This window comes from Populus trichocarpa, chromosome 2 (assembly GCF_000002775.5).
Source record: "Populus trichocarpa isolate Nisqually-1 chromosome 2, P.trichocarpa_v4.1, whole genome shotgun sequence".
In the NCBI taxonomy this organism is placed as follows: domain Eukaryota; kingdom Viridiplantae; phylum Streptophyta; class Magnoliopsida; order Malpighiales; family Salicaceae; genus Populus; species Populus trichocarpa.
The window spans coordinates 11,046,307-11,071,682 of record NC_037286.2 but is presented as its reverse complement, the minus strand read 5'-3'; the positions used below and the strand labels follow the sequence as shown (position 1 = coordinate 11,071,682).

At 35.7% G+C, this 25,376-nt stretch overlaps 3 protein-coding genes across 3 annotated transcripts; all 3 read right to left on the bottom strand.

The window, feature by feature from the left end:
- Window positions 1–2,734: 2,734 nt before the first annotated feature.
- LOC7453969 (uncharacterized) lies at window positions 2,735–3,786 on the bottom strand. Its single transcript, XM_002301247.4, has 2 exons — window positions 3,563–3,786; window positions 2,735–3,459 (listed from the first exon to the last, which is right to left on the bottom strand). The coding sequence occupies exons 1-2, from the start codon at window positions 3,620–3,622 to the stop codon at window positions 2,869–2,871; spliced, it is 651 nt and encodes a 216-aa protein (XP_002301283.1). The 5' UTR covers window positions 3,623–3,786; the 3' UTR covers window positions 2,735–2,868.
- A 2,750-nt stretch (window positions 3,787–6,536) lies between these two features.
- LOC7461715 (LRR receptor-like serine/threonine-protein kinase GSO1) lies at window positions 6,537–10,299 on the bottom strand. The gene is made up of 4 exons (XM_002301246.4): window positions 9,772–10,299; window positions 8,743–9,003; window positions 7,741–8,595; window positions 6,537–7,293 (listed from the first exon to the last, which is right to left on the bottom strand). Exons 1-4 carry the CDS (start codon window positions 10,187–10,189, stop codon window positions 6,812–6,814), a joined length of 2,016 nt encoding a protein of 671 aa, XP_002301282.2. The 5' UTR covers window positions 10,190–10,299; the 3' UTR covers window positions 6,537–6,811.
- Window positions 10,300–17,708: 7,409 nt separating this feature from the next.
- On the bottom strand, window positions 17,709–19,697 carry LOC7461714 (40S ribosomal protein S13). Its single transcript, XM_002301245.4, has 5 exons — window positions 19,533–19,697; window positions 19,363–19,435; window positions 18,832–18,970; window positions 18,540–18,726; window positions 17,709–17,977 (listed from the first exon to the last, which is right to left on the bottom strand). Exons 1-5 carry the CDS (start codon window positions 19,553–19,555, stop codon window positions 17,944–17,946), a joined length of 456 nt encoding a protein of 151 aa, XP_002301281.1. The 5' UTR covers window positions 19,556–19,697; the 3' UTR covers window positions 17,709–17,943.
- Window positions 19,698–25,376: the final 5,679 nt, after the last annotated feature.

Genomic DNA, 25,376 nt, shown 5'->3' with positions numbered 1-25,376 from the left:
GGATCATTCAATGGATGAAGCAAGATGTTGATTTCTCTTTTCATCGAAAGAACCGCCGAGTAGCTCGAGCAGCTTAAAAGCTGAAAAACAGAGGGCCCTTTTAACTTTTTTAAAAGTCTGGGAAACCAGAAAGCGTTCCCAAAGATGTACTTTCGGTGTCAAGAGAAGATCCTGCTAAACCAGAATCAGGGGATCCGCTCAACGGAAATTTCTATTTTAGGTACCGTGCCCGATTCTAATAAATAGAAGACCCGAAGGCTCTTGCCTTGTGACCTCCGAGCCAAGAATGAAGAAAGAGGGTCTATGTTAATAGAGCTAGAGGAGGTATCTAGGAGAAGCGCCATTCCCATACCATTAACAAAGTTCTTGTCTGAGAGGAAATCGGCGGGCTATACAGTAACGGATTGCGGAATGCATCAAGGGGGCGTGGACCAACCATACATCTACCCGTTGCTTAGGTCATTCACTCAAGGCCACCAGCTTTGGTAGGAGAGAGAAGTAGAAATTCAATCTAGATATGAATTGAGACGAAAGCTTGACAAGCCCATTCATTTAAGAAGGAAAGCGAGAAGTTAGTCGAGCACAACCTTCCAATTACGCAAGGGGAAAGCCCCGTGAGCAGCCACCAAGAAGAATGGAACCGTTGGTCCAAGGATCTTCATTATTGGGCTTTTAGCTTATGAGTTTAGTTTCAAATCCAGATGCGAGGGAACCATTATTCAAAAAATCCCGCCTTTGATAATTATACTAGTTCCATCTTGTGCTCGGCGGAGGCAAGGCGGATAGAAAGAAAAGAAAGAGCAGGCCTTACCCTTTAGCTAGCCCCTAGGCGAAGGAAAGAAAGAGGCTGGATAGCCGACTGATCTTCGGGAGGGGAATCCATTTTCTTTCTTCAGATCATGATACAAAACATTGAAAGGAGAGGTGATATTTTCCATCACAGATTCTGATCGTTCAGATATTAGGACATCCGCTTGAACGATTAAGATCATGACTGGGTACTTTCCTCGTGGCTGGAAGGCTTTATTTTCTTTGGAGATTTGATCAGCCGACGAGGTTAATGGAGTATTATAATAGTTGTTTTTAAAAGTATTTATATTTGAAAATATATTAAAATAATAATATTTTTTTAAAATTTATTTTTAATATTAATATATTAAAACAATTTAAAAATAAAAAAAATCAGATTTTAGAAGTTTGATTGGACTATGATAACAAGCACCAAATATAATAATTATATATAAAAGCTTAAAATTAAAACAAATCTTTTAATTAACTCTAGGTCCTTTAAACTTGCACATTTTTTTTTTTATGAAAAAGATATATATTAATATATTTATTGAATATAACACCTGATGTTTCTAAAAAAAACACAATGCATCACATTTTTTAAATTTTAATAGCGTGTTTAATTTAGAGATTGAGGTTGAGTTTTATATATAAAACCCATCAAAAAAGCTAGAGAAAAACAAGAAAATTAGCTTTTGTGATTGAGTTTTATGCATAATTACATTGTATCCAACCTCAACCTCAACCTCAACCTCAATCTCTAAAGCTAAAACAAACACATAAAGTTTCAATCAAGAATAAAATAACAATACTCATCTTAACCAACCATGATCAATTAGTGTATATGAAAATTCTAGTAGATTTTCAAATAATGAGTTTATAATAAATGAAAATTATGGATTATTAATGATGCATCAGTGCATTTTATACTACAATCAATTTTCTTTTAAGGTCCATAGCTAAAGGAACTAGAGAAAGAAGACCCAACAAAAAAGTTCAAGAGAAGTTAAAACCAGTGAAAAGAGAGTTTGTCAAGATATCAAACCCAACTTCTTTGGATTCTGCTATACGTCAAGCTCAAGCGCCTGAGTCTAACAAGATGCCAGACTTAACCCCCTTAAACTTGGCTACGTGCCAGGCCCAAACACCTGTGAGTCTGACAAGATATCAAACCCCGTATCTTTAAGCCTAGGATTACTTAAAATCCAAGCACACAACATGAAAATCTAGGATCATCATTTCTCTACACCCTAACCGTGCAAAAAAATCATCTAAAAGTCATTCATACGTTAATCAATATTGATGTTGATTATAAAAGTTGATCTTATTGACATTAATATTATATGTAGAATGACACAGGGTCGCTTTCTATAGATACGTGATACTCCCATCAACATTAATATCGTATAAGATGACACTGACATCAACATTAATATTGATGCAAGGGTTTCTCTCTCTACTTAAATGTGAAGAAGAGAAAGACTTATGACTCCTCAAGGTACAAAAATTATAAATATTCTCTGAACAGCTCAAGTAAGAGGTTCACAAGCTTCACTCTTACAACATATTCTCAGCATTTGTCATACATGAACTAAAAACAAAAAAATAAACATTTTTTTTTTTAAAATTTAGTACTCATTTATTACAACTTTTTATTATGAAAAAGTTATTCACTTAATTATCAGAAAAACCCTAAATTAATCACACCAAAAAAAATTAAGTTGCAAAAACTCATATCTTTGTATCGTAACCAACCTTATGCACCCTTAGTTATAGAAAATTGAAGATTAACATAAACATATAATCATTCTTTATTCAAATACTCAAAAAGTCAAGTTTCTTAACATTCTGGATTCCAAGCATTATCAATTATGAACATGACATCAAGGGAAAAAATTAAGAAATTTTTGAATGAAATTAAATGAGTGATGTCAGGAGAGGCATATTTTCCATCCAAAAAAGCTCTAAGACATTATAATTAAATTAAGTACAACTATATTTTATTTTAGTACATACATACTCATTTACTCTATATACTCTCGTCACTACCTTTGTGTTTCCCGTAATTACATAAAGATTTTATTCACGAAATACATGTTCCTCACCTGATTTTCGATCGATATGCTTAATCCAACGGCTAGGACCACCTCTTGAACGCTTATCCCCACCATTACTCCCTATATGAGCCATATCCAATCCTTGCCCAACAGGCAAATACGCAGTTTTAACAACACGTGTCCCTCTCTCAAGCACCCCATGCCATTTAAACCCAGAAACAGACTGTTGAAAGGCATTCTTGCACGCCAACACGGCACCTTTATGGCTCAACTTAGCAAACCTTAAGACCCTAACAAAATCCCTCCGCCTACAATCCGCCACCAGAAAATCCACCCCCACAAGCCCTGCCATCACCTCTTCTGCTTCTCCTACCAGCACCTCTGTCTCCCTCATGCCGGCGCCATGCATGGCCTTTACATACTCCGATCTTGACCCTTCATCTGGGACCACACACACATGTCTTCCACACGTATGCTTAGCCGCCACGGCTAGGCCGATGCTCGTCGCTATCGGGCCAGCCTTGGACCAGGATTCAACTATTAGCTTTGCGTTCCAACCGGCAGCCATGGCCGAGAGAAGTTCTGCTACACTCGATTCCTTAAAATCCTCACACTGCAATAAAAGTAAAAAAAATAAATAAGTAAATTACAAATGAAATTGATAGAGAATAGACATAAAAGATGGAGTTGTGCGTTTAAGGTCGGGATTTTCTTACTGTTTTGACAGTACAAACATAAGCTTTCAAAGCTGTATCTGGGGTCCAAACCAGCTTCATAATCTCTAGTTTACTCTGATCTCCTAGTATTTCTTTCAGCTTCTCTCCTCTACGTTTGGTGTTCTTTCTGTGGGGTGTTGGGAATTGAGACCGAGTTTTTGGTGGAGGCGTTGGGTCTTAAAAGGGTATGAGAAATATCTACAAACCGCGTTGGATCTTAACCCCAAAAAAAATATATAGGGTTACATATATAATCCAAGAATATAATAAAACCTCCACTTTTGGCAATTGCTTAAATATTAATCAGCAATTTAGCTGAAATAAATAATTATTATTATTATTATCTTGCATGCTTGTAATTAATTAGGATCGCTGCGAGCTTCAGACAGTTGTTGAAACTAGTGGGATCAGAAATTTTTATTTTTTATTTTTTTCTTGTTGATTAAGCAACGAAATGGATATAATTGCCAGCGGTGTTAAAGTCATCCTCACAGAATATAGCCACCTGTGACAAGCTAACCTCGCCACGAAATAAAGAGGCCAAGTTCTTAGTTCTTACTGCATAAACTAAGAAGATAGAAATGCATGTAGTCTAAAGAATGGCTATATACAAAATCAAAAATACCTAAAACTAATACGAGGATATATATCATGCTACATAATAGAAGAAAAAAACTATATATGGAGCATTCTCACTGGCTATTAATTAATTTGTTTAATTTTACTGTAAAAATATCACAAAAAAACTATATAAATATGTTATAGACTAATTAAGACCTAGTTCGCATGAGATATACCTAAATAGTACGTGAATAGTTATCAATAATAGTGAAGAAATTATATAAATTAATGTGTTATAGACTAATTAAGATCTAATTCACATGAAATATACCTAAATAGTACGTGAATGGTCATCAATAATAGTGAGAAAATTATATAAATTAATGTGTTATAGACTAATTAAGTACGTGAATAGTCATTAATAATAGTGAGAAAATTATATAAATTAATGTGTTATAGATTAAGAATTAATTAGTTGCAAGTTTATAATTAAGAGTGAAAGGTAATTAAGAAAAATTGTTTAGATTAAAGGGCAAATTATAGACACTTATAGAAAAGGAAATATCAAAACTAACACCACTAGATTGAGAAATAGCAGTTGTAGGAGTCGGTGGCACCATCAAGTTAATTAATTTTTCTCATTTTCTCTCCTCTAGAATTAATCTTCTGGTTAATTATTTGAACTCAGTTAATTTCTTAACTTATTTAGAGTCACGACTAGCTCGCTAGCTTGTGATTTTCTAAATCAGAGGCTTACATTTGCTATTTTGGCAATCTATTAATGTTATTGTCAGATTTAATCTGTCACATTAAATTTTTTCTATCTCATTTTCACAATATCTTTACTCTTTTCCTAGAAAATTAATGCGGGTAGCCGATTTATTACCCCCTATATTTTTTTTTTTTTAGTTTAACGTAGGTGTCCGGACCAGTTTGCGCGTACCTCGACTAATCTCACGGGCCCTGAAGTTAACGACGATGTAAGCCTCCAGTGGCCATCATATGAGCAACCACAGGGCTTGAACCTGAGACCATAGAGGGAGCAAACCTCTTGGTCCCAAGCTCTTACCACTGGGCCACCACCTAGATGGTTCCTACATTTCTTTCTTGATATTTAATGAAGGGGAGGAAGAGGTCGTTAGCAGAAAAAATATTCTAATTTTCATTTTTATTTTAGGCTATCGAAGCAACTTTTCAATTTCTTGTTAGCATTTAATTTCTGTCAAACTGCAAAAAAGATAATCTATCCAAATAGCACTTATTGGATGATAGGATACCAAAAAAGCTCTAAATTCAAAAAAAAAATTTGCTACAAATTATTATTTTTATGTTTTTATATTGTTTTGATGTGTTAATCTCAAAAATAATTTTAAAAAATAAAAAATATTATTTTAATGCAATCGCTACTACAATCTCGAATATGCCTTAAATAATACCAAAACAGCTAGCCTATTAAATGATACCAAAACAAACAAAAAACTAACCAAAAAAAAAAAAAAAAGTAAACAATGTGGCATACTTACTATGGATGGTACTGTGAAGCTCCTTACATGTCATTGTGAAATTTAATAGCATTATGGACTTTAATAAAAGACCAAGTTTGGCCCTTGTATTTCATCTTTGGTCGTCCCTTAAGATGTGGCAAAGCTTCATCCATGCTTTTCTTTTCTTTCTTTTCCTTCTTTTTCCTTCGTTGTCATTTCTTTTTTGTGTGAAGAATAAAACATAACATCAGAGGAGATCAGAGGAAGCTATGGGCATTTATTTACTTGTTAACAAATATCGAATTGAAGAGATTGGGAGGGGGTTTTTTGGAACAGATCTTGGGCTGGAGAGTGACCTACTGGAAAGGGATTCTGATATATTTTGGTTATTGATTTTTTGTTCATTCTTTTAAGGATATTGATAAATAAAAAAAATAAAAAGGGATTCTAATGAGTGGCAATTATTGGGTTTTGGCTATTATAAAAGTTATGCATGCAATTTCTTTAATCAATCATTAAAAAGTGTCAATCTCATAAATTAAAAAAAAAAATACAGAGAAAATAAGATGGAAGTCCAAACTAAATAAAATTAACTCCAATAATAAAATCAAATAAAAATTCAACAAAATGGGTTTGAACGTGTTCAATCTTCCTACCACAAGGTAATTAGTTGAGCTATATAATCTATGACGCAGAGCTCACCACGACATTTCTATCTATGGAAAACCAATAGTACTTTGCTGCCAATAACATAATAGATTGAAGTGGCTCTGCAAGGTCAGGTCATTTTGTGTCAATGGTGTTTGATTCCTGGAATAGAGGAAGAGAACCCCAAGGATTTGAGGGCGAAGAAAAATGCATGAAAGGGTTTCCCAATTCTCATGCGCTACAACATGCATGGAGTAACATAAACCCGCAAGAACTTTGAATGCAACTAAAACAAACTTGGTCTGCTTATTAAGAAAACAGAATACTCACTTGTTACATGACTAAATTCATTTCAGACAACCCCCTAGGATATTACAATTGGCTCGAAGGTAGGTCACAGATACGACGTTCACGGGAACTTGAGTCCTCAAGACAACACAGTGCAGTTAGATATTAGTAAAAGGAGTTTCGACATCAGCTAGTGGTTAGTGACGCATCTACAACTTCCCTCTTCTTGTCCGAAAATTGGGACAAAAAGACCATAATTTCAAATAAATTAAGCAGCGACAATAGATTCGCTTAGTTCTAGCATCACAGTTTCCGCGGTTGGCCTGTGAATAGGAGATTCATTAGTGCAACGAAGGGCTATTCTTCCAAGCTTGTCTGCCTCTGATTCTGAGAAGTTTCCTCCAAGATTTGCATCAATAAAATCTTCATACCTGCATGACTCAGCTGCGTGGAGAGTCAACTGGGTGATGTTACGTTTTCCACTGAGGATTTGAAGTACAATCATGCCAAATGCATAAACATCACTCTTTTCTGTGAAACGGCCAGTGGTTGTGTATTCAGGAGCCAAATATCCCATGGCAGCACTGGCTTTGAGCATGGAGAAGACAATGTCATCCGCAAGGAGTTTGTGCAGGCCTGAATCTGAGATCAAGGGATCATACGGTCTGTTGATGAACACTTTCTCAGCCGATATATTCTGATGAACTAGAGCATGTTTATTTCCTTTACTTCCATGCAAGTACGCAATACCTGGATAGGAAGGAACAAAACTTCAGTATAGGCCAAAGGAGTTAACATATTATGTGCTCAATACTGCACAGGTATTTTGCAACTTCATGCAAAAATCATTTGTAATGGCCATTAGAATGATCATAACTGGATCTAGATGACAATAAAATAACAGTAATTCCAGCTTCAACAAATGCATGTCTCGATAAGGTTTGCAGTCTATCTCAATGGATCACAGCCTCCATCATCTATGTCAATCATATGGTTAACTCAGCCTTTGCCTCGATTGCCTCCAAAATCCAAACCCACATAAAACCCTCATATACAGTAGTATACTTGAAAAGACATTAGTAATGGCCACTTCTAAAACTTTAGCAGGAAGTCAAGCTAACATCAAGATAAAATGAAGGAAACAGTGAGAAAACAAAACAATTACGGCAACTTCTGCAATCAAGAAGATACACTTGCCTGTAGCAATGCCATTTATGATAGAAATTCTAGCCGACCATTCAAGAACCTTCCCACTACCATCCTTTACATCAAGATACTGCACCAAATTTCCATTGGGAACAAAATCATAGATGAGGAAACACTCCCCTCTTCCTTTTGAGCAGCAGAAACCTCTCAATCTCACCAGATTTTCATGTTTCAGCGAGGTCAATATCTTCAACCCCTTCAAAAAATCAGCTTCATCAGACTTGCAACTTGTTTTGGTGATGCACTTTATAGCAACAACTGACCCATCTCTCAGGATCCCTTTGTAGGTAGCTGAGAAATTACTCTTCCCCAACAAATTCACCTCCGAGAAGCACTGAGTTGCACGCTCCACCTCTTCTAAATTAAACATGAAGCTCTCAAGAACTTCTTGAGAAAACCCACTTTTGCTTCGATCAATGGCCAAGGGGTCCCACCCATTGGAATATTCTAGGCTAATAAGCGGGGAGACACTCTTCCTGTAAACCTCCTTGGCCTGGTCAGTGCTAAGACGGCTATCCAAAGTGTCAGAAGCACTTCCAATTTTCTGTTTATGGCGACGGTACCATGAAAACATCAGAAACCCGGAGACAGACATTGCAATGAAAACTCCAATCACCCCGAATATGATACCATATCTTGGGGTTTTTGTCAGATGTGAACAGTCACTTTTACTGCAATTAGAAGGGTTTGCAGACTCTGGGATGTCCTTTGGCAAAGCAACATTAGGTTTGGAAGGTTCAGGTTTATTAGGATCAGAAGTCACACATGTTTCAAGGTTAGAAAACCCAACGCCACATAAGTCAGGGTTGTTTCCATATTGAAATCCAGTAGTTAGCCTCTTCAAAGCTTCATTTTCAACCACAAAAACAGAAAAGAAAAGAAAAAAACAAGTCAAATCAGAAGTCAGTTCCACCCTTACTTTCCTTTGACATCAACAAGCAAGTAATAGAAAGCATAAATTAGGATATGCTATAGTTGAAGAAACCATTTTACCTGGAGGTACATTCCCGGAGAGACTATTGTTACGAATGTCTAGAGTTTTTAGCAGAGGAGCTCTAGCTAATTTTACAGGTATCGGACCAAAAAGGCCATTAAAGCTCAAAACCAACGTTGACAAGAACTCCAAATCCCCCAAGCTCGCAGGAATTGCACCAGTTAGTTGATTATATTGCAGAGCAAGGACACTGAGCTTCTCCAGAGATCCCAGTTGTGTTGGTATACTCCCAGCCAACTTATTGTAGCAAAGCTGCAAAACTGTACGCGGAGAGCAAAATTAATACTCAGTTGCAAAAGATCCCCCATTTGGTAGCAGTAGCGTCCTTGAAATTCCATAAGGTAGCTTATGATAAGATGTGCTAAAGCAAAATAAGCAATAAATCAAGAAACAAACTTAAAGTTCTCTACAAGCTATAACTGTAGAGCGGGAGATATCAATTGTTGGAGCAAAGATTCCAGGTTCAGGGGTGCACTGTTTCAAAAACACTGACCCCGCCATAAGCCACAGCAATGAATCTTTAGAAAGGAAAGAAGCAATAACTTCTGACCATCTAAATAATAATGGAAGTAATCATTTACATATAAATGGAAGGGGAACTTCTTCTATTCTTTGGCTCTTTGCTTTCTGTTATTGATCAAGGAGGACATTGAAGTGTTGTTGAATTCAAAAAATAAACAACCCAAAATCAGATATCAATACCAAACCTTTGTTCCATTTTAATTAAGAATGTAAGAAAATCTATATGCCCAAAAATGGAAACCCAATGCAAGCAAGCTGTATATTTCAGAGAGAAAGAGCAGCCAAGATGTTAGCTTCCAAGGAAGTAAATTCAATCTTTGAAATGCTGAGATAAAAATAACCTAGAAAACAATTAAATTATGAAAAAAAAAAAGAGAAATGAAAATGGACTGATTATACTACAAGATTGAAACTTTTCACACAACAAATATTCCCAGTATATTTCCATTAATATATATAATAATTTGCAACGTTAAAAGAAAAAAAGGTTTAACTTTTTAACTTACCTTGAAGATTAGACATGTTACCAATCTGGGGTGGAATCTCTCCAGACAAATTGTTAACATTGAGATACAAGTCACTGAGTTCACTCAACTCAGCGATCTCTTTTGGTATCGCTCCATTCAATGCATTAAAATGCAAGAACAGGCCACTCAAACTCTTTAGGCCACCTAAAGCTGCTGGTATTTGGCCTGAAAGACCCTTCCCTTGGAGGGAAATGTTAGCCACGTGGCCTTGTTCATTACATGCCACACCTTCGAAGGCACCACTACACGGGTCTTTGTTGGGCTCCCATGATGTCAACAACCTGTTTTGCGGGTCTAAAGAAGCCTTGATTTGCATTAGGAGTTCAAGTTCTGTTGGTGAAGCGAGAGTTTGAGAGAGGGAGAGGGAGAGGAGAAGGAGATAGAAGAAGAGATGCATGTTTGGTTTGGGAGAAAGTGAGGGAAAGTGAGGGAAAGCGTGGTGATTTTGAAGTGGTGTGAAAGAGAGAAAGAGAGTGAAGGGGTTAGAATCTTAGTTGCTGGTTGAAGTAATAAAGGTACAAGAAATCCTTCTTTTCAGTGAAATCTTTTTGCAGGTGAAGTTTATTTTTGGTAAAATATATTTTAGTCTTTCCAGTTGTAATGATGTTTCATTTATGCCCCTGTAGTTAAAGACTTGTCAATATTCTACGATTTTTAGAGTTCCGACATGATCCTTAATTCCTTTTCTAGCTATAGAAGGTAAAAGTCATTTTTTTAGACTAAATGAAGGTATTTTTATCTTACTTGATTGGTTTGTCTTCCACTATATATCGGTGAGATTTGTTAAGATAATAATTGTCTTTTCTTTTTTTTTTATTAGATTTTTACACTAGGTGGGGTAAATTTGGTCATGAGTAGTTGTTTTTAAAAGGAAACTTGTATGGTTTGTTTATAATTATATCGTAGGTTGGTTATGGAGTTGTGGTTTAAGATTCTTGATCATTGTTTTATATATATATATATATATATATATATATATATATATATATATATGTGTGTGTGTGTGTGTGTGTGTGTGTGTGTGTGTGTGTGTGTGGGGTGGGGGGGGGGTAAATTAAAACATTTTTATTTTATTTCTTTTTTAAATGGAGTTTTTCAACAAAATTAGAATAAAAATCATGTCCTACTTTTTTCAAATTAATATTAAATAATGTGATTAGCCATGAAACATATCTCACGTGTCTATGTTAATAACATGTTATTTTAGTGTTTCTCGAGGTCACACGAGCTAGTATAGTTAGGACTTAGAACTAGTCTATTGATATGAATCTTGTCACGAGCTGGATCAATTTTTTAAAAATATAAAAATAAATACTAAAAGTATAAGGTCTTTTTGGTAATGCATTAAACCCAAACAAGCAATTAAATCTTGAAATCCCTTAACTTGGCTCCTTACCTAACACAAGTTTCCAATTAAATCATACAAGAATTAACTAGATGTGAATTAATTGATTTCATGGATTCAAAGACAACCTAAATGACCGGCAAAATGATGAATCAACTTTATAAAAAAAAAATTCAAGTAATGAGACAATGGCATATCAGATAACTTCAATCACACGCAACTTGGTTCATTGACTTAGTTGAGTTTAATAAAAAAAATTAAAATAATTTTTACTTAATTATATGATAAAAATTAGATACTCGCAATTTCAAGCATCGATCCTAAAATATATATTTGTTTGAGATCGTAATAATCCTAAACGAACAGGAAAAATAATTATTCATGAAGTCTATTTCTTAACCAGTTTAACATCGAACATTAAAATTAAAAAAAAATAAAGCAGTTTTTTTAATTATTATCAACATTAAGTAAAAAATCGAGTTATCTCTAAGATGATGATTAAACCTCTAAAATAGAGCTTTAAAAGTTATTTTTTAAAAAAAAAAACTTAGACTCAAGTTAGGTGTTTTTTGTATTTATGAGCATTCTAGTAATGTAACTTTGCAACAAAAAAAAAGCAAAAAGATAGTCGCCTCTCTCAATTAAAAAATAATTAATTCACAATAATTGAAATAGGAGGAGTATGAAAGCTATTGTAGGAAAAACTTGTAAATTTATTGTTTTAACCAATAATAATTGATTCGGATGAATATGTAGTTATTTGCTTTTAAAAATAATAGAATTATTATAGTGTAGCAAAAATATGAAATACCAAAAAAGATCTTAGACCACAATTAAATGATTATTTACTTTTAAAGGTGAAAAAATCATTTATTGTACAAAATAATAAAAATACTAAGATGTCCTTTAACAATTCTAAAATGAATCAAATAAAAAGATTATTTTATCCTTAAAAGATAGTTTATCGTGAGTTTTTTTATCGGTAAAATCATCAATTTATTATTACAACCCATAATAATAATATATATATATATATTCAATGTTTTTTTTCATATTTTTTAGCTTTTCTTTTTAATTTTATTTTTTGGTTAGAGAAGCTGGTTTCTCGACGCATTATCGTATCTTTTCCTTGTGCCTTACACATGTGTTGATTGTTAAAGAAAAACAATAAGTACTTGCAGATTTCAGTTTTGTTTTATCCTAAAATCCTATAAAAATATTCACCGACAATGATTATGGTTATGGATTTCCCATACATGCAATTTTATCACTAAACTATTTCTCTCTCTCTCTCTCTCTCTCTCTCTCTACTTTCCTTTCTTTCATTTTATTTTCATATTCCTTCCATTCAAACAAGCAAGAGGAAAATCACAATGACTCCCTTTTTTTCTCATCCCTCTCAACTCTCTCTGCTCACGTAGAGCGTCTTAGGAAATTTCCCGACAAAGTTAAAAAATGGCCCAGCAATTAGTCACCGTCAGCAATTTACCCATGCTTGAATGTGACAGTGAAGCCTTACTGCTCCAGGATGGATATGGACAAGTCTCAAGCTACAAGGACCGAGATGACATATCACGGGATCTCCATATAAGTCAACACTCGAATCTCGTAAGGTTTTTCTTAAGGCAAGAGGGCGGGCCCCGAGATCATAAGGAACCGACGTTGTGTTATAGAGATATGGGTGCAATGGCGATGTACCGGTGGATATTGGCCGTTGGATGAGTGTAGAAAAATGGTTCAGGTTCAGCTTGATTGTGAACTCAAAGCGCCGTGATTCAATCAAGGAGACCCTTACCCTTGAATTGCCCAACTTGGACCAGTCTAAAGGACACCGAGGAGCAAAGAAATTTCAAAATCCCTGACTGAAGAGAGGACATGTACCAGAAATTGTTAGATTCTTATGGTGTTCATAACGGTGGGTTCTAGTCACTGAACAGACAACTCTAGGTTTGAAAATAATGTCACCCTATATTTATTAGCCCATTATTTTTATGTTATTTCTCAATCAGAGAAACCAATTATTCAAGAAAATAGTGTATGGAATTACTATATGCCGTGACTAGTCGACGGGACTAGATCCAAGAAAATGTAAGATGTTCGAAAAAACAAACCATCATATAAAAAGAACACTCTCTGTATGGAATCAGAAGGGGTCCAATGTTGTAAGAAAAATAAAGTAGAAGAACAAAAACCAGTGTTAAGACATTGATCGAAAGCAAATCTTGGAATGTTGGAGCATACTGTTTTAGTATAGATCCCGAACCCTCGGTATTGTATTGAAACAACTCCCCGGTGCTAGAGAAGATGATGAGCCCTATTTGAGCATCACGAGGCAATTATAATGCAGTTGTAATTTATAATGTAAAGGTTTCTTACGGAGGAGGGTACCGGATATAATTAGATTTATTTTATTTTAATTCAAGTGAAAAATCCGAGATATTTATCAGGAGAAAAAGAAAGAGAGAGAAATAACATAGGGAAAGAGAAGAAATTTTAAAAATCTTCAAGGTGTCATTTCAAGTTTCAACATTAGGTATGCCAGGTGTAAAGTAGATATATTATTTTAAGATAAGGATTAATTATGAAAGTTAGAGATAAGAAAAAAACAATATTGATAAATATTAAGTCTAAAATAATAAATAAATCAAGTATGAAGTGGTAAATTTATCTTGAATTTTTTTTTTTTATAAAAAATTACAATTTCATCGTTGTTATAGTAAAAAACTTTAAAAATCATTATTTTTTTAGGAAAAATCCGTTTTTTTTTTTTTGTAGTAATTAGTTTCAACAAAAGCCTTCGCTTATTAATAAAGGGAATAGTCGTCCGTACATTACCATAATAAATAACTGGAGATTAATACACAGTAGGAAGTAGTTTTTTTTTTAAAATTTTTTTTTTTAATGTTTAGAAGTGTTATAAAAAATAAATCAGAATTTTTTTTTTAATATATCAGAATAAAAAAAATAAAAGAAAACTAATTAAAAATTTAAAAAATTTATCATAAAAATAAACAAGGATGCATGCATCTACATTAGTCAATGAGTTGTTTTATTGTTAACCATGGGGATATTTTTTTAGCACGTTTGCTGCAACCCAATACCAAATTTTAAATAGATTTTGTAGCCATTGTATAAGGCGAGTCAAGATTTTCTGTCTCGCAGTTTTCTGTATCTAATTTTGAATTGTGGAAGTCAAAGCAGGTCGCCAAGGTAACTTAAATTGCGAATAAACACGATAACAGACGATGCGAGATTAGATTGGAAATTAAAGCACCAATAAAAGAACAAAATTGTAGTTAGGATGATGTTGTTTTCAAAAGAGAATATGATGCCAACCTTTGACAAATGACGTTGATGATTACTCTCCTTTCCTTTCCATGCTCGGACTTTAATGGCGAAGGACAGAGAGGGAAAAGGCGATGGCCCATAACAACCACGATGACAGCACTGCAGCCTCCCAATCAAAGTTCGAGCAGGAAAGGTGGGGGCAGTAGGCTGAAAGAAAATTCAGAGCTTCTGGAGCCCTCTAATCATAGAGATCCATGGAGTATTTCAAAGCACCATGCCAATATTAAAATTCAGATTTTTAATGCCTCTGTTAAAGACTGGCATCCCACAGAGGCAGGAGAAGCTGGCGGCACTACTATTAATTTTGGCAAGAAACAAGGAGATCAAAACTTATCCAAAGAGCACAGAATTAATGGGTAAATTCTGTTTGAAGGACAAATGGAATAACCTTCTATAGCATCATTGTTCCACTCTTATGATAATTATCTCATTCTGTAGTACTGTTTAATCTACGTTTGAACAAGTACTGTGATTTAATTTGTTCATGTTCTTAATAACATCTTGTTGGCATGCATGCTAGTTTATCTTTTTGCTTCGCCTACTTTATTCTTTGCAGCTCGTAATTTATTAAATTACTTGATCTAATATTTAGATTTAGTCACTAATCACTATGATTTAAGACTTATATTTGGTCTGAGAAGGTGCTTGATCTCAAGTGATCTTGCATGGTCGGACACCCTTGACTATGGACTCAATTAAGAGCAGCATGTGAATTTAGTATTCATGTTGTTTTGTCTCTCACTTTGAAGAACGAAGGGCCCAATCTCTGTCTATCAGAGCATGTGAAACCATTTTCTGAAAAATGGGACCTTGTCGCTAGGTGTTAAGATCATGCCATGGTAGAAATCAAGGTGAAAGATTGCACAATGTTTGCAAAGATTAATGAAATGCCGTAGCATCCAAGGATAGTCCTAAATTTATATATAGATTGAATGCTAACTAATCCTGTCAATAAAAAACACAGAAAAGCTCGGAGTCTCGGTGCTAATAATTTAGCACCGACTCCTGACAAAGGATTCTAATTTCTATGAGTAATTCACATCCACCCACAAATTGTTTTATTCTATGATCACTAGCTGTTCCCTTGGTAGATTAGACATGGCTAACGATGAAAGTCCAACGAATTCCATGCAGAAAAGCTTCCTCACCTACCACAAAAAACAAATCGGGATCGACAGCCATGATTTGATTCGTGACTCGGGAGGGTTAAAATCATAAAAATCTTTGTCTCTGCTTCTCGATTCAAAATCTCGGCACAAAAATGATCACAAGGGTATCTCCTTACAATATTTCTATGAAGAAACTGAGCTACACCTCACATCCTAGCTGGATTGCTCATTGGAAACCATTTCTCATATCTCCATCGTTTCAGCTTTACATCTTCCTTTATTTCTCTGTATTGCAACTCTCTCTCTCAAAAAAAAAAAAAAAAAAAAAAAGAGGGCAAATTTGATGATAGCTCGTCACGGAGTTGCAGGGGGAAGGGTTTTGATTCTATTCCACACACAAGACGCATAGGGGAGACAAATTAAAGCACTTTAAATCTTGTAATACTTTGGAATGATAAGGCAAACTTCCTAGGTAGAATCAAATAATGCTTGATGTCGCCTGCCCCTTTTTATGCCCCCCGATGGACCATAATATATAACAAAACAACTAAAACAAAAGGGTAAATTCCTTATAACTTTAGACATGTTTTATTATTCACCACTATAGTCTATAATTTAAAAATTGATTGGTGAATAACACAAACGTATCCCTTTTCACACACATAAAAAAATAGCTTCTATTTTAAAATATAAAATTAAGTGTTGTATCACACAACGCATAGTTTTCCTCGTGTGTGTGTGTGAAAATAAACCACAAAGACTAAACTCTAACAAAAGAGAGACTCGTGGAATCTCTTGACAAAATAGTATTTATGCATTAAGGGGAGTCTCTTAAATTTAAAGCGAAACATGAGAATTAGCACTCTCTTAGCATAAAAGAATTTCTACCTACTCACTTGTTTGGTGATTTTAAATGGTATAATTTAACTTATTAGATCTTGAATTTGTTCTCTAGAGGTCACCAGTTCGAGTTCAACAAACTTCAGAATTACTGAAAGCTTACATGATCGCTAACTTCAGGACCCATGAGATTAGTCGAGGTATGCGCAAACTGATCCGGATACTCACATTAATAATAATAATAAAAAATAAATTTATCCTTTAAATTAAAATTTGTTTAAGTGGGGTGCAGGTGCTTTTCATATTTTATATTAGTTTTTAGTAATAATTAAGTTGACTAAAATGTAATTTAATATTTTAATAAATAAAAAATATAATTTTAGTGACATGTACAATATCCAAAGCCAGCCTACTTTTTTTTTTTTTAGTTTAACGTGGGTATTCGGGCCAGCTTGCGCGCACCTCGACTAATCCCACGGGCCCTGAATTTAACGACCATGTAAGCCTCCAGTGGCCATCATATGAACAACCATAAGGCTCGAACCTGAGACCACAGAGAGAGCAATCTCTTGATCCCAAGTTTTTATAACTGGATCACCACCTAGATGGTTTCAAACCAGCCTACCTTGATATAGTTAGAGTTGTTGTTTGATGACCCTCCTTTCGGCTATGTTCGGATTTCAAGTTTAAAACTAATATTTTTTTGATTTTTTTTTCAGTCATTTAAATTTTCTAAGAAATTAATCAATTTATTTTTAAATTAAATTTATAATTCTTTTAATTATTATTTATTTTATTTAAAATAATTTATAAAAATAAAAAAATTCAATTTCATCACCCTTAAATTTTATTCTTTATTGTTATTTATTTTATTTAAAATAATTTATAAAATATTTTTTTTCAATTTCATCATCAAATTATTTTTATTAATAAAATTTTATCCTCATTATTTTAATAAAAAAAATTTAAAAAAGTTTTTCTTAACACTAAGTACTCGGGAAAATATTTTCTAACACCCGATAACATAAAAAAAAATAATACACTACGCTGACCAACTCAATTTATTTGTCAATTCCAAGTTTCCAAAACGCAGAAACATTATGTAGAAAACTGATCTTTCACCGAAACAGCAAGGCTGCCTCGAGCACTTTGCAGAAACTAAGAAGTGGCAGTTTCTCGTTCGATAATCTGAGATGCAGTTCACTGCATTTTAAAGGGCCAGTTTCGTAGATCCAAATCTTAAATTTGCTAGGCATTAACAACCAGGTTTCGAATTCTGCAAATGTTGACAAGGATCAACTTAATTCAGCATCTATTCAAATTCAGAATCCCGACATTACTTGTAGCATCAAAAACATCAAACCAGAAGCTGAGATTACGAAAAATAAAAGGTAATATTCATGAATAAGTTCTGAAAAAATGAGAATAACAAATATCAAAAGGCTGAGATCAGTTCATCCAAGATTAAGTTCAAGGAAGTTCCGACAACTAAAACCAAACATATCTTGCCTAAGCCACAAGAGTGCTGGCGGTGGAGGATTCACTGCAGGAAAAGAAAAAAGCTCAATCAGCAATTCAGGCGAAGATAATGAAGCTACAAATATTACACTATGAGAGTGGTTTATAAGCTAATCCAACCCTCAAGTTTACTACAAGGACTTTTGTGGACAAAAAACAATAGCATTCACTATTTCTCAAGCCTTCAATCATACAGGCATGCAGTAGCATTTATAAGCTAGTAACCGACTGTGATTAACAAAAACAGAGCTCGTGCCCAATTGTGTGCACAATTCCATTATCACATTTAATATTAAGGGCATAAAGCGTACTTAACCCAAATAGTTGCATATAAACTCGATCCAGTTTAAAAGAGGGCAGCAATACTCCAAATTGAAATTTAAAGGAAAAAATAATAACTGATTCCTGGAATTGGATACATGCCATGCTATTACCAAGACCCATCCTGTAAGCAATTGACATATCCACCTACTTACATATGTTAGGATCCAAATCATTGTGCCAAGTGAATCCATGATAACAAATAATGACTAATCCCAATATTATCAACATTAATTATAAATGCAAAAATGAACACATATACTCACTATTTCCAGACAGGTGGAAGCTTCTTGGTCTTCTTGTAATAGCGAGCAAGGCGGTGAATCCTGCTCTCAACCAAAATCAACCTAAACTTGGAATCTTTATCCTTCCTGTTCCTCTCTAGATGCTTCCTAATAGCAACTGCTTTCTTGATGAGGTGGTACAAATCCTCAGGAATTTCAGGGGCAAGGCCTGAAAAAAGTGCAATAAGCAGTGAGCTCTTAAAAAGAAATGTCAAAACATTTCTCATCATCCATTAGTGTCTTGCTATGATAGAAAGTATCAATAAATATGTACCATGTGCCTTCAATATCCTCAAAATCTGGTTGCCAGTGACAGCTTTCACCTGAGCAATACCGTGAGAATCACGAAGAATAACACCAATTTGAGATGGTGTCAAACCTTTCTTGGCAAACTTACAGATGTTGTCGTCAACCTGAAAGAATTAGAAGAACACTGAGTACCTGTCTGAATAACAACTACATAAATCCAATCGCAACCAACTGATGACTAAGGTTAAAAGCTTGGAAACTGAAATTTAATTTTTTTCATATTTATTGTATTACTATTGTCACGCAACACTTGAACAGATCACTCAGTAACACGGTTCTATTTTCAGAAAAAAAAAAAACAACTGTTATTGTGCAAAAAATGGGATTGCAAATACACAAATTTAATCTCAATTAGCATTTTAAAAAACAAAATACACCCAAAAAACATGATATCTCATCGGTTTACTATATGCGAGGACGCCATAGTTTTCAAAAATCCATTAAGAAACAATCAAAGAGCAAACAAAATATTGCAGTGTTATTGAGGGTTACTCACATCTTGAGGAGAAATCTTGAGCCAACTAGGTGGGGTTCTCTTGTATGGCAAAGCAGACGCTGAAATACCCTTACTGCAAAAAAAAAAAAATCAAATGGATTCTTGAGTTAAGTTTCAAAGTGGTGATCATGACATTGTTTAAGGGAATAAGTCGAGGTATTGAAACACACCCTTTACTGTGCATACGACCCATGGTGACGGACTTCGGAGATTTGCTGCTTCTATTGCAGTCACTTTAGCGCAGCTCCTTGGTGGCTCTGTGAAACCCTAGCGAAAGAAGAAAGGGGTGTGGGCTTTTATAGTTCCGTTAATTTGCTTTTTACTCCTCGGGAGTTTTCGTTTTTTGTGTCGTGGACTCTTTTAGATTGGTCCAGGCCATGGTTAGTTTGGGTCGGGCCTTCAATGGACCGAGATTCCAAATGTGGGAGCGGTGCTCTGACGAAATTTGGCAGGTTTTTTATTTATTGGAGGAAAAATCTGGCAAGTTAATGCCAAAATTAGTCGTAGGATCACACACCCCGCAGCGCTGATAAAAATATCAAAAACGCAAACGTACAGCGGCCCAATAGAGAGAGACAAAACATGAGATGGGCCGTGTAGATTTGATTTGGCCCACCAAAATTACTGCAAGAATACTATATATATATATATATATATATATATATCTGTGCGTAAAAACCACCGAGGACCGAATCATATTTTGTTTTGTTTATAGGTTTCAGACTTGAGATGACGTGATGACGATAAAAATAATAATAAAATATAGTAATGATGATGGTTGAAATAGTTAGATAATATTATAAGTATATTATTATTTATAAAATATTTTATGAGTTAAAAATATTTTTTAAATGAATTATATTTGAAGGTTAACTGTAAAATAATTTTTATTGATTATTTTTTTTATAAAATATTTTATAGAAAATATTTTTATATTCATTATTTTATGCAAAACATCGGACCCAAGCAAGGTTGTTAAAATCGCGATTTGACTCGTAAAATCGTATGATTTTACGAGTCAATATAGGCTTAACGTGCTAAATCGTTCATAAAACTCGAAAATGGATGAAATCAGGTTAAAATTGGGTGAAATCGTTAAAATCGGGTGAAATCGCGATTTTAACACCGTTTTAACGATTTTGGCAGAAAGTATATACTGCCCATAACCCTTGCCTCGCTCCAGTTGTCCAGCGACTATTGGGCCTGTTGTAACCCATTTTTGGGTCCCCACAAATAAAAAAAAATATAATAATAATAATAAAAAAAAAAAAGAATTTGAACAGTGTCGTTTTGACACTGTTCCTCTACCCGCCGCGCGCCCTGCCGAAATCAAGGGAGCCGAACCTCGACAGTCACGCCCAATAGCCGACCAGCCGCAGCATGATTTGCTCCCAAGGCGCACTAGCAAAAGGGACCAGCTCCTTTCCCCCCTATAAAAAGGAGAGGCCCCGAAAGAAAGAAGGGGGAGGTGAGATGGGAGGGACGAGAGGTAGAGTTTTGAACGAGAGAGAGGGATCTTTTGAAACTGAAAGGGGAGGGAAGTTTTGAAACAAAGAAAGCTACTGTGAGAGGATGGGAAGAGAGGAAACGAGATAGAAAAAGAGAAGGGGAGAAAACGGGGAAGCTTTGAAACAAAGGGAGGGAAATACAAACACATCAACACTGCCAATAACAGCGGCACCACCACTGGAAAGAAACCATGCAGAACGCAGCAGAGAAGAGGAAGAACAACCACAGCCAGCCGCCGCGACACCAACGCCACTTGGAGCGGGAACCCAGCAGCAGCAGCAACACCAGGAGAAGAGCAGCAGCAGCAACAACACCAGGAGCCGCACCAGCGCTGCCAACGACCTCATCATCTCCTCCATCCCAGCAGCAGCAGCAACACCATGAGAAGAGCAGCAACAGCAACACCAGGAGGAAGAGCAGCAGCGGCAACACCAGGAGCCGCACCAACGCTGCCAACGCCATCATCATCTCCTCCATCCCAGCAGCAACAACAATACCAGGAGGAGGAGCAGTTGCAGTAACACGCCAACTGCACCAGCATTGCCAAACGCCACCACCATCCTGCCTCAGTTCATCACCTTCCTCCCACCCGGTGTTGCTGCTTGAAGAAAAAGGGAGCGCCTGCCTCGCGAGCAGCAGGGGAAGAAGAAGAAGAAAACAGCTGCTGTCATCGGGCGTCCTCTCCATTGCCACCAGCACCATCAAAGCTGCCAAACAACAGCAGAACCACCGCGAGAGGGAAGAGCACCGTGAGAAACAGAAGAAGAAAGGAGAAGCAGAGGAGAACAGAGTAAGGGAAAACACAGTGAAGAAAGGGAAGAAAAGCTCACCACCGTCCAAGCCATTCTCCGGTCAGCAACCACCAGCAGCACCGCCTTAAGAGCCACCACTGGTCAGCCCTCTGCCCCTTATCTCGTTTTACTGTTCATCTTCTTGCATGCAGAACGTGCAATGTGCACGTTCTGCAAGCAAGAAAATAATTAGCCGGTTACTGTACATGTGCACAGTAACCAGCTAATTAATTAACGGGTTGCTATGCGTGTACAGTACCCCCGGTTACTATGCGTGTACAGTACCCCGATGTACAGTGACCCCGTTTACTGTTGTTTTGGGCTGGAACCCCAGCCCAACCCATGCTGCTGGGCTGAGTCCAGCCCTGTAGAAAGCAGGCCCAATTTATTTTGGGCTGATTTCGGCCCAGTTTCCTTTTGGGCCGGGTCTGGCCCGTTCGAACAAAAATTCTTCAAAAATTATTTCAAAAAATATGTGATTTTCTGTAATTTTATTACTGTATTTTGATCAATATCGGTTTGTATTTTTATACTGTAAAGATACAAATCCGGTATTAAAATACCTGGTTTTTGTCAAGTTTTTAAAAAAAATGTTTTGTTTTCATGCATACGGCCTAGTCTCTCCAATATATATATATATAAATATTATAACATCATATTTTCACACAACAAAAGAAAATTTCAAAAACAATATATGTATTAGCATGCATTTTGGCTTTAATAACCAGTTTATTCAAGCCATGAGAACTAGGCCAATATTTCAAAAATTCTAAAAAAATCTTTTTGTCTTCTTTTAGTATATGGGATTACGAATTTATACATAGAACGTATTCCTGATATTAAAAATATGTTTTTTACATAGACGTTAGAATGGTTAGGTTTTACCCGATAAGATAAGGACCTCCTTATTGAGGAGGACTTTTCTTGAACCATCAACGGACCAACAACTAGAAATACAATAACACCTTAGCTTTTTTTATCAGACAATTAAACAATGCAGCTTACCTTAGGTAAGGCGTATTTGGGGTGCTAATACCTTCCCTTTGCGCAACCAGTCCCCGTGCCCGATCTCTGAGACCAGTTAGGGTTCCTAGTGACCAAAATATTAGGTGGCGACTCCCATTCCATTTTTCACTGCTAAGAGACAAAGAATTCCTTGTCTCCCCATATTTACCAGATATATATTCATACCCATTGAGGGTGGACGATCGCCGCGACGTCGCTCACGTGCGACAGGGCCATTGACATTGCGATTTGCGTGTTCTTTCATCTTTCTTTCAGCTTTTGATACACATACACAGAACAAACAAAATCTAAATCCCTAAGCCTAAAATTATCTACACAAAATCGTGCATCTCTGAACTTTTTTGAACATCTCAAATTCTCAATGCTTCTGTTCTGCTGCTCTCGTTTGCCACTCGAAAACAAAGGTAGAAGGCGAACCAGGAAACGCAAAACTGTGTGAGTGAGCTTAACTCGGGCAAGAAGGAAAGAAAGGCACCTTCGGGCACACAACCGATGAAGTGGAGGTTTCAAGTCTCCAAACCGGCCAGGAGAGAATAGATGCACGAAGCAGCTGGTTTGCATTTTAGATTTAAGAATCAACGAGTAAAGAAGCCAGTTGTTCTGAGCGATCCTGAAACAGGGAAGAAAGAGCTCGATATAAAGTTGGGTGAAGTGAACTTTCAGCATTTCAAAAAGGGAGCATGGATCCAGGAGATTGAATGAGAGAAGGGCCCGGGTGGAGGAGAAACTGGAGAAATTTCCAGTATTCGTTCATGAGGAATAGAGGATGAAATTTCTAGTATTTTGTATCCTCTCCCTGATGCTGTTTGTTTTGGGTTAGTGGAAGGTAAGGAAGATGATGATGTTTATAAAGGCTGAGATATGGTGGAGATAGTTCACGATCTGATGGGCATGGTGTTAGTTTGTGTTTGAAAGGATGACTATGGTGATGTGGGTCTCTGAATCGGTTGAAATCTGGAAACATTTCCAGACTTCTTTGTTGGTCCTCTGTTGTTGATTATTGGTTTTTTTCTCTGGTTCCCCCCATTTGAATTCCCCGGTGTCCACCATTTCTTTGTAGGAGAGAAAATCTGAAATTAATGCAGTATTGAATGATTTCTGGGACTTGATTCCTGGAGATGGAATTAGGAGATTAGAATCTGGGTTTATTTTGCTGGGATTTGGGGTTTAATTTGAATCCTTGACTAGATTGAATCAATTGGACAAAATCAGACCAAAAACATACTTTGAATGGGCTGAATTGAATTAGTTCAATTTAATTGGACTAAATTGATTGGAATGAAACAAATGAGACTGGAATGAAATTATAACTAAGATAATTGATCCTCATAATGTTTCTTACTTTTAATTACAGTCCATGGCTTTTGAGTTTTTCAATTCCATTCAATTAAGATATTTAATCTTATAATTTCTTTCAATTTATATCCTAAAATGTGTCAATTCATCTTTCCAATTTCAAATTTGTCTTGAATTATTTTTTGTGTTATTTTTTAATTAGATTTTTTATGATTTTACGATCTGTTTTTACGATCCGAGTTTATTTTGTATTTTCCGTGCCGTGTCAAAAATGCTTTTTTAACAACCTTGGACCCAAGTATGTGTTTAGCATTTGCTATTATAGTTTGAAAATACAATTTTAAGAAAAGCTATAGATTTCTTACCGCAATTTAAAATAAAAAACAAGTTTAAACAATAAAAACAAAATAACTTTTAAATTATATCAAAACGTCAAACAGATACTAAAACCGAGAGGTCAATAGCTGTTTTGAATGTCTTCATTAATTCATCCAGGCGATTTTGTTTGCCTATCATCTTCCTAGCATTTATTCATCTATGGAATACTTTAGAAAATCGAATACATTTGCTCCAAACATAAACATTTGCTCAAAACATAAAAGTTTATATTCCGTGTTATAATTTTGCTTAATGTGTGTTGGTTACATCTTTCTAAGAGGCAATTTTATGGTGATGTGGTTGGCATCTGTTGCGATTGCAGAGCTGGTTCAAATCCTTGTTCCACATGCATGCTTTCAGGTGACAATGCCTCCGAGCAATGTGTCCTCTCCTCCCGACCAATCCAGCTTCTGATCTTTCGCCGCCCAAATAGTGTCTCTGTGTATCCCATTCAGGGTGAGAATTCGCAAAGACAAGTTGATGTATTCTCTCTCCCTTTGTACTCTATGCTCCACTCGAGATTTTAGTGTGCCTTTGTCTTCCACTCTTCTTTCCCCTCTATTTACCCAGATGAGTTCATTACAATGTTTCTTTCCTCTTTTTTTCTTTTAGTTTTGCTCTCTGATTCGCAGTCTTTCCCATTGAAGTAAGATCAAGAAACTGTATATATTTGATTTATGATGAATACCATTTATTAATTCCCTTTTCAATCTTTGTGCTGTCTACGTAGACTTTTGTAGAAACGAGGCTTCAGGAGCTTGCTCAAAACCTGGGGCATACAAGTCATTACATCTTCACTAACTCGGATATAGCTGTGGTTGATGACCTTGGACACACGTGTTTAACAATCACCCAAACTTTCACCTGGCTCTTACCTTCCAGAACAACAAGGAGCAACGTTTTAATTCGAAAAGCATTGATCATGTTACTGGGGGTAGTATCTGATTTCATTCAAAGTACTGAAGATGAATTCTGTGCTGCATCATGTCGGGGCTATCGGCTGGCTTGCTCTCT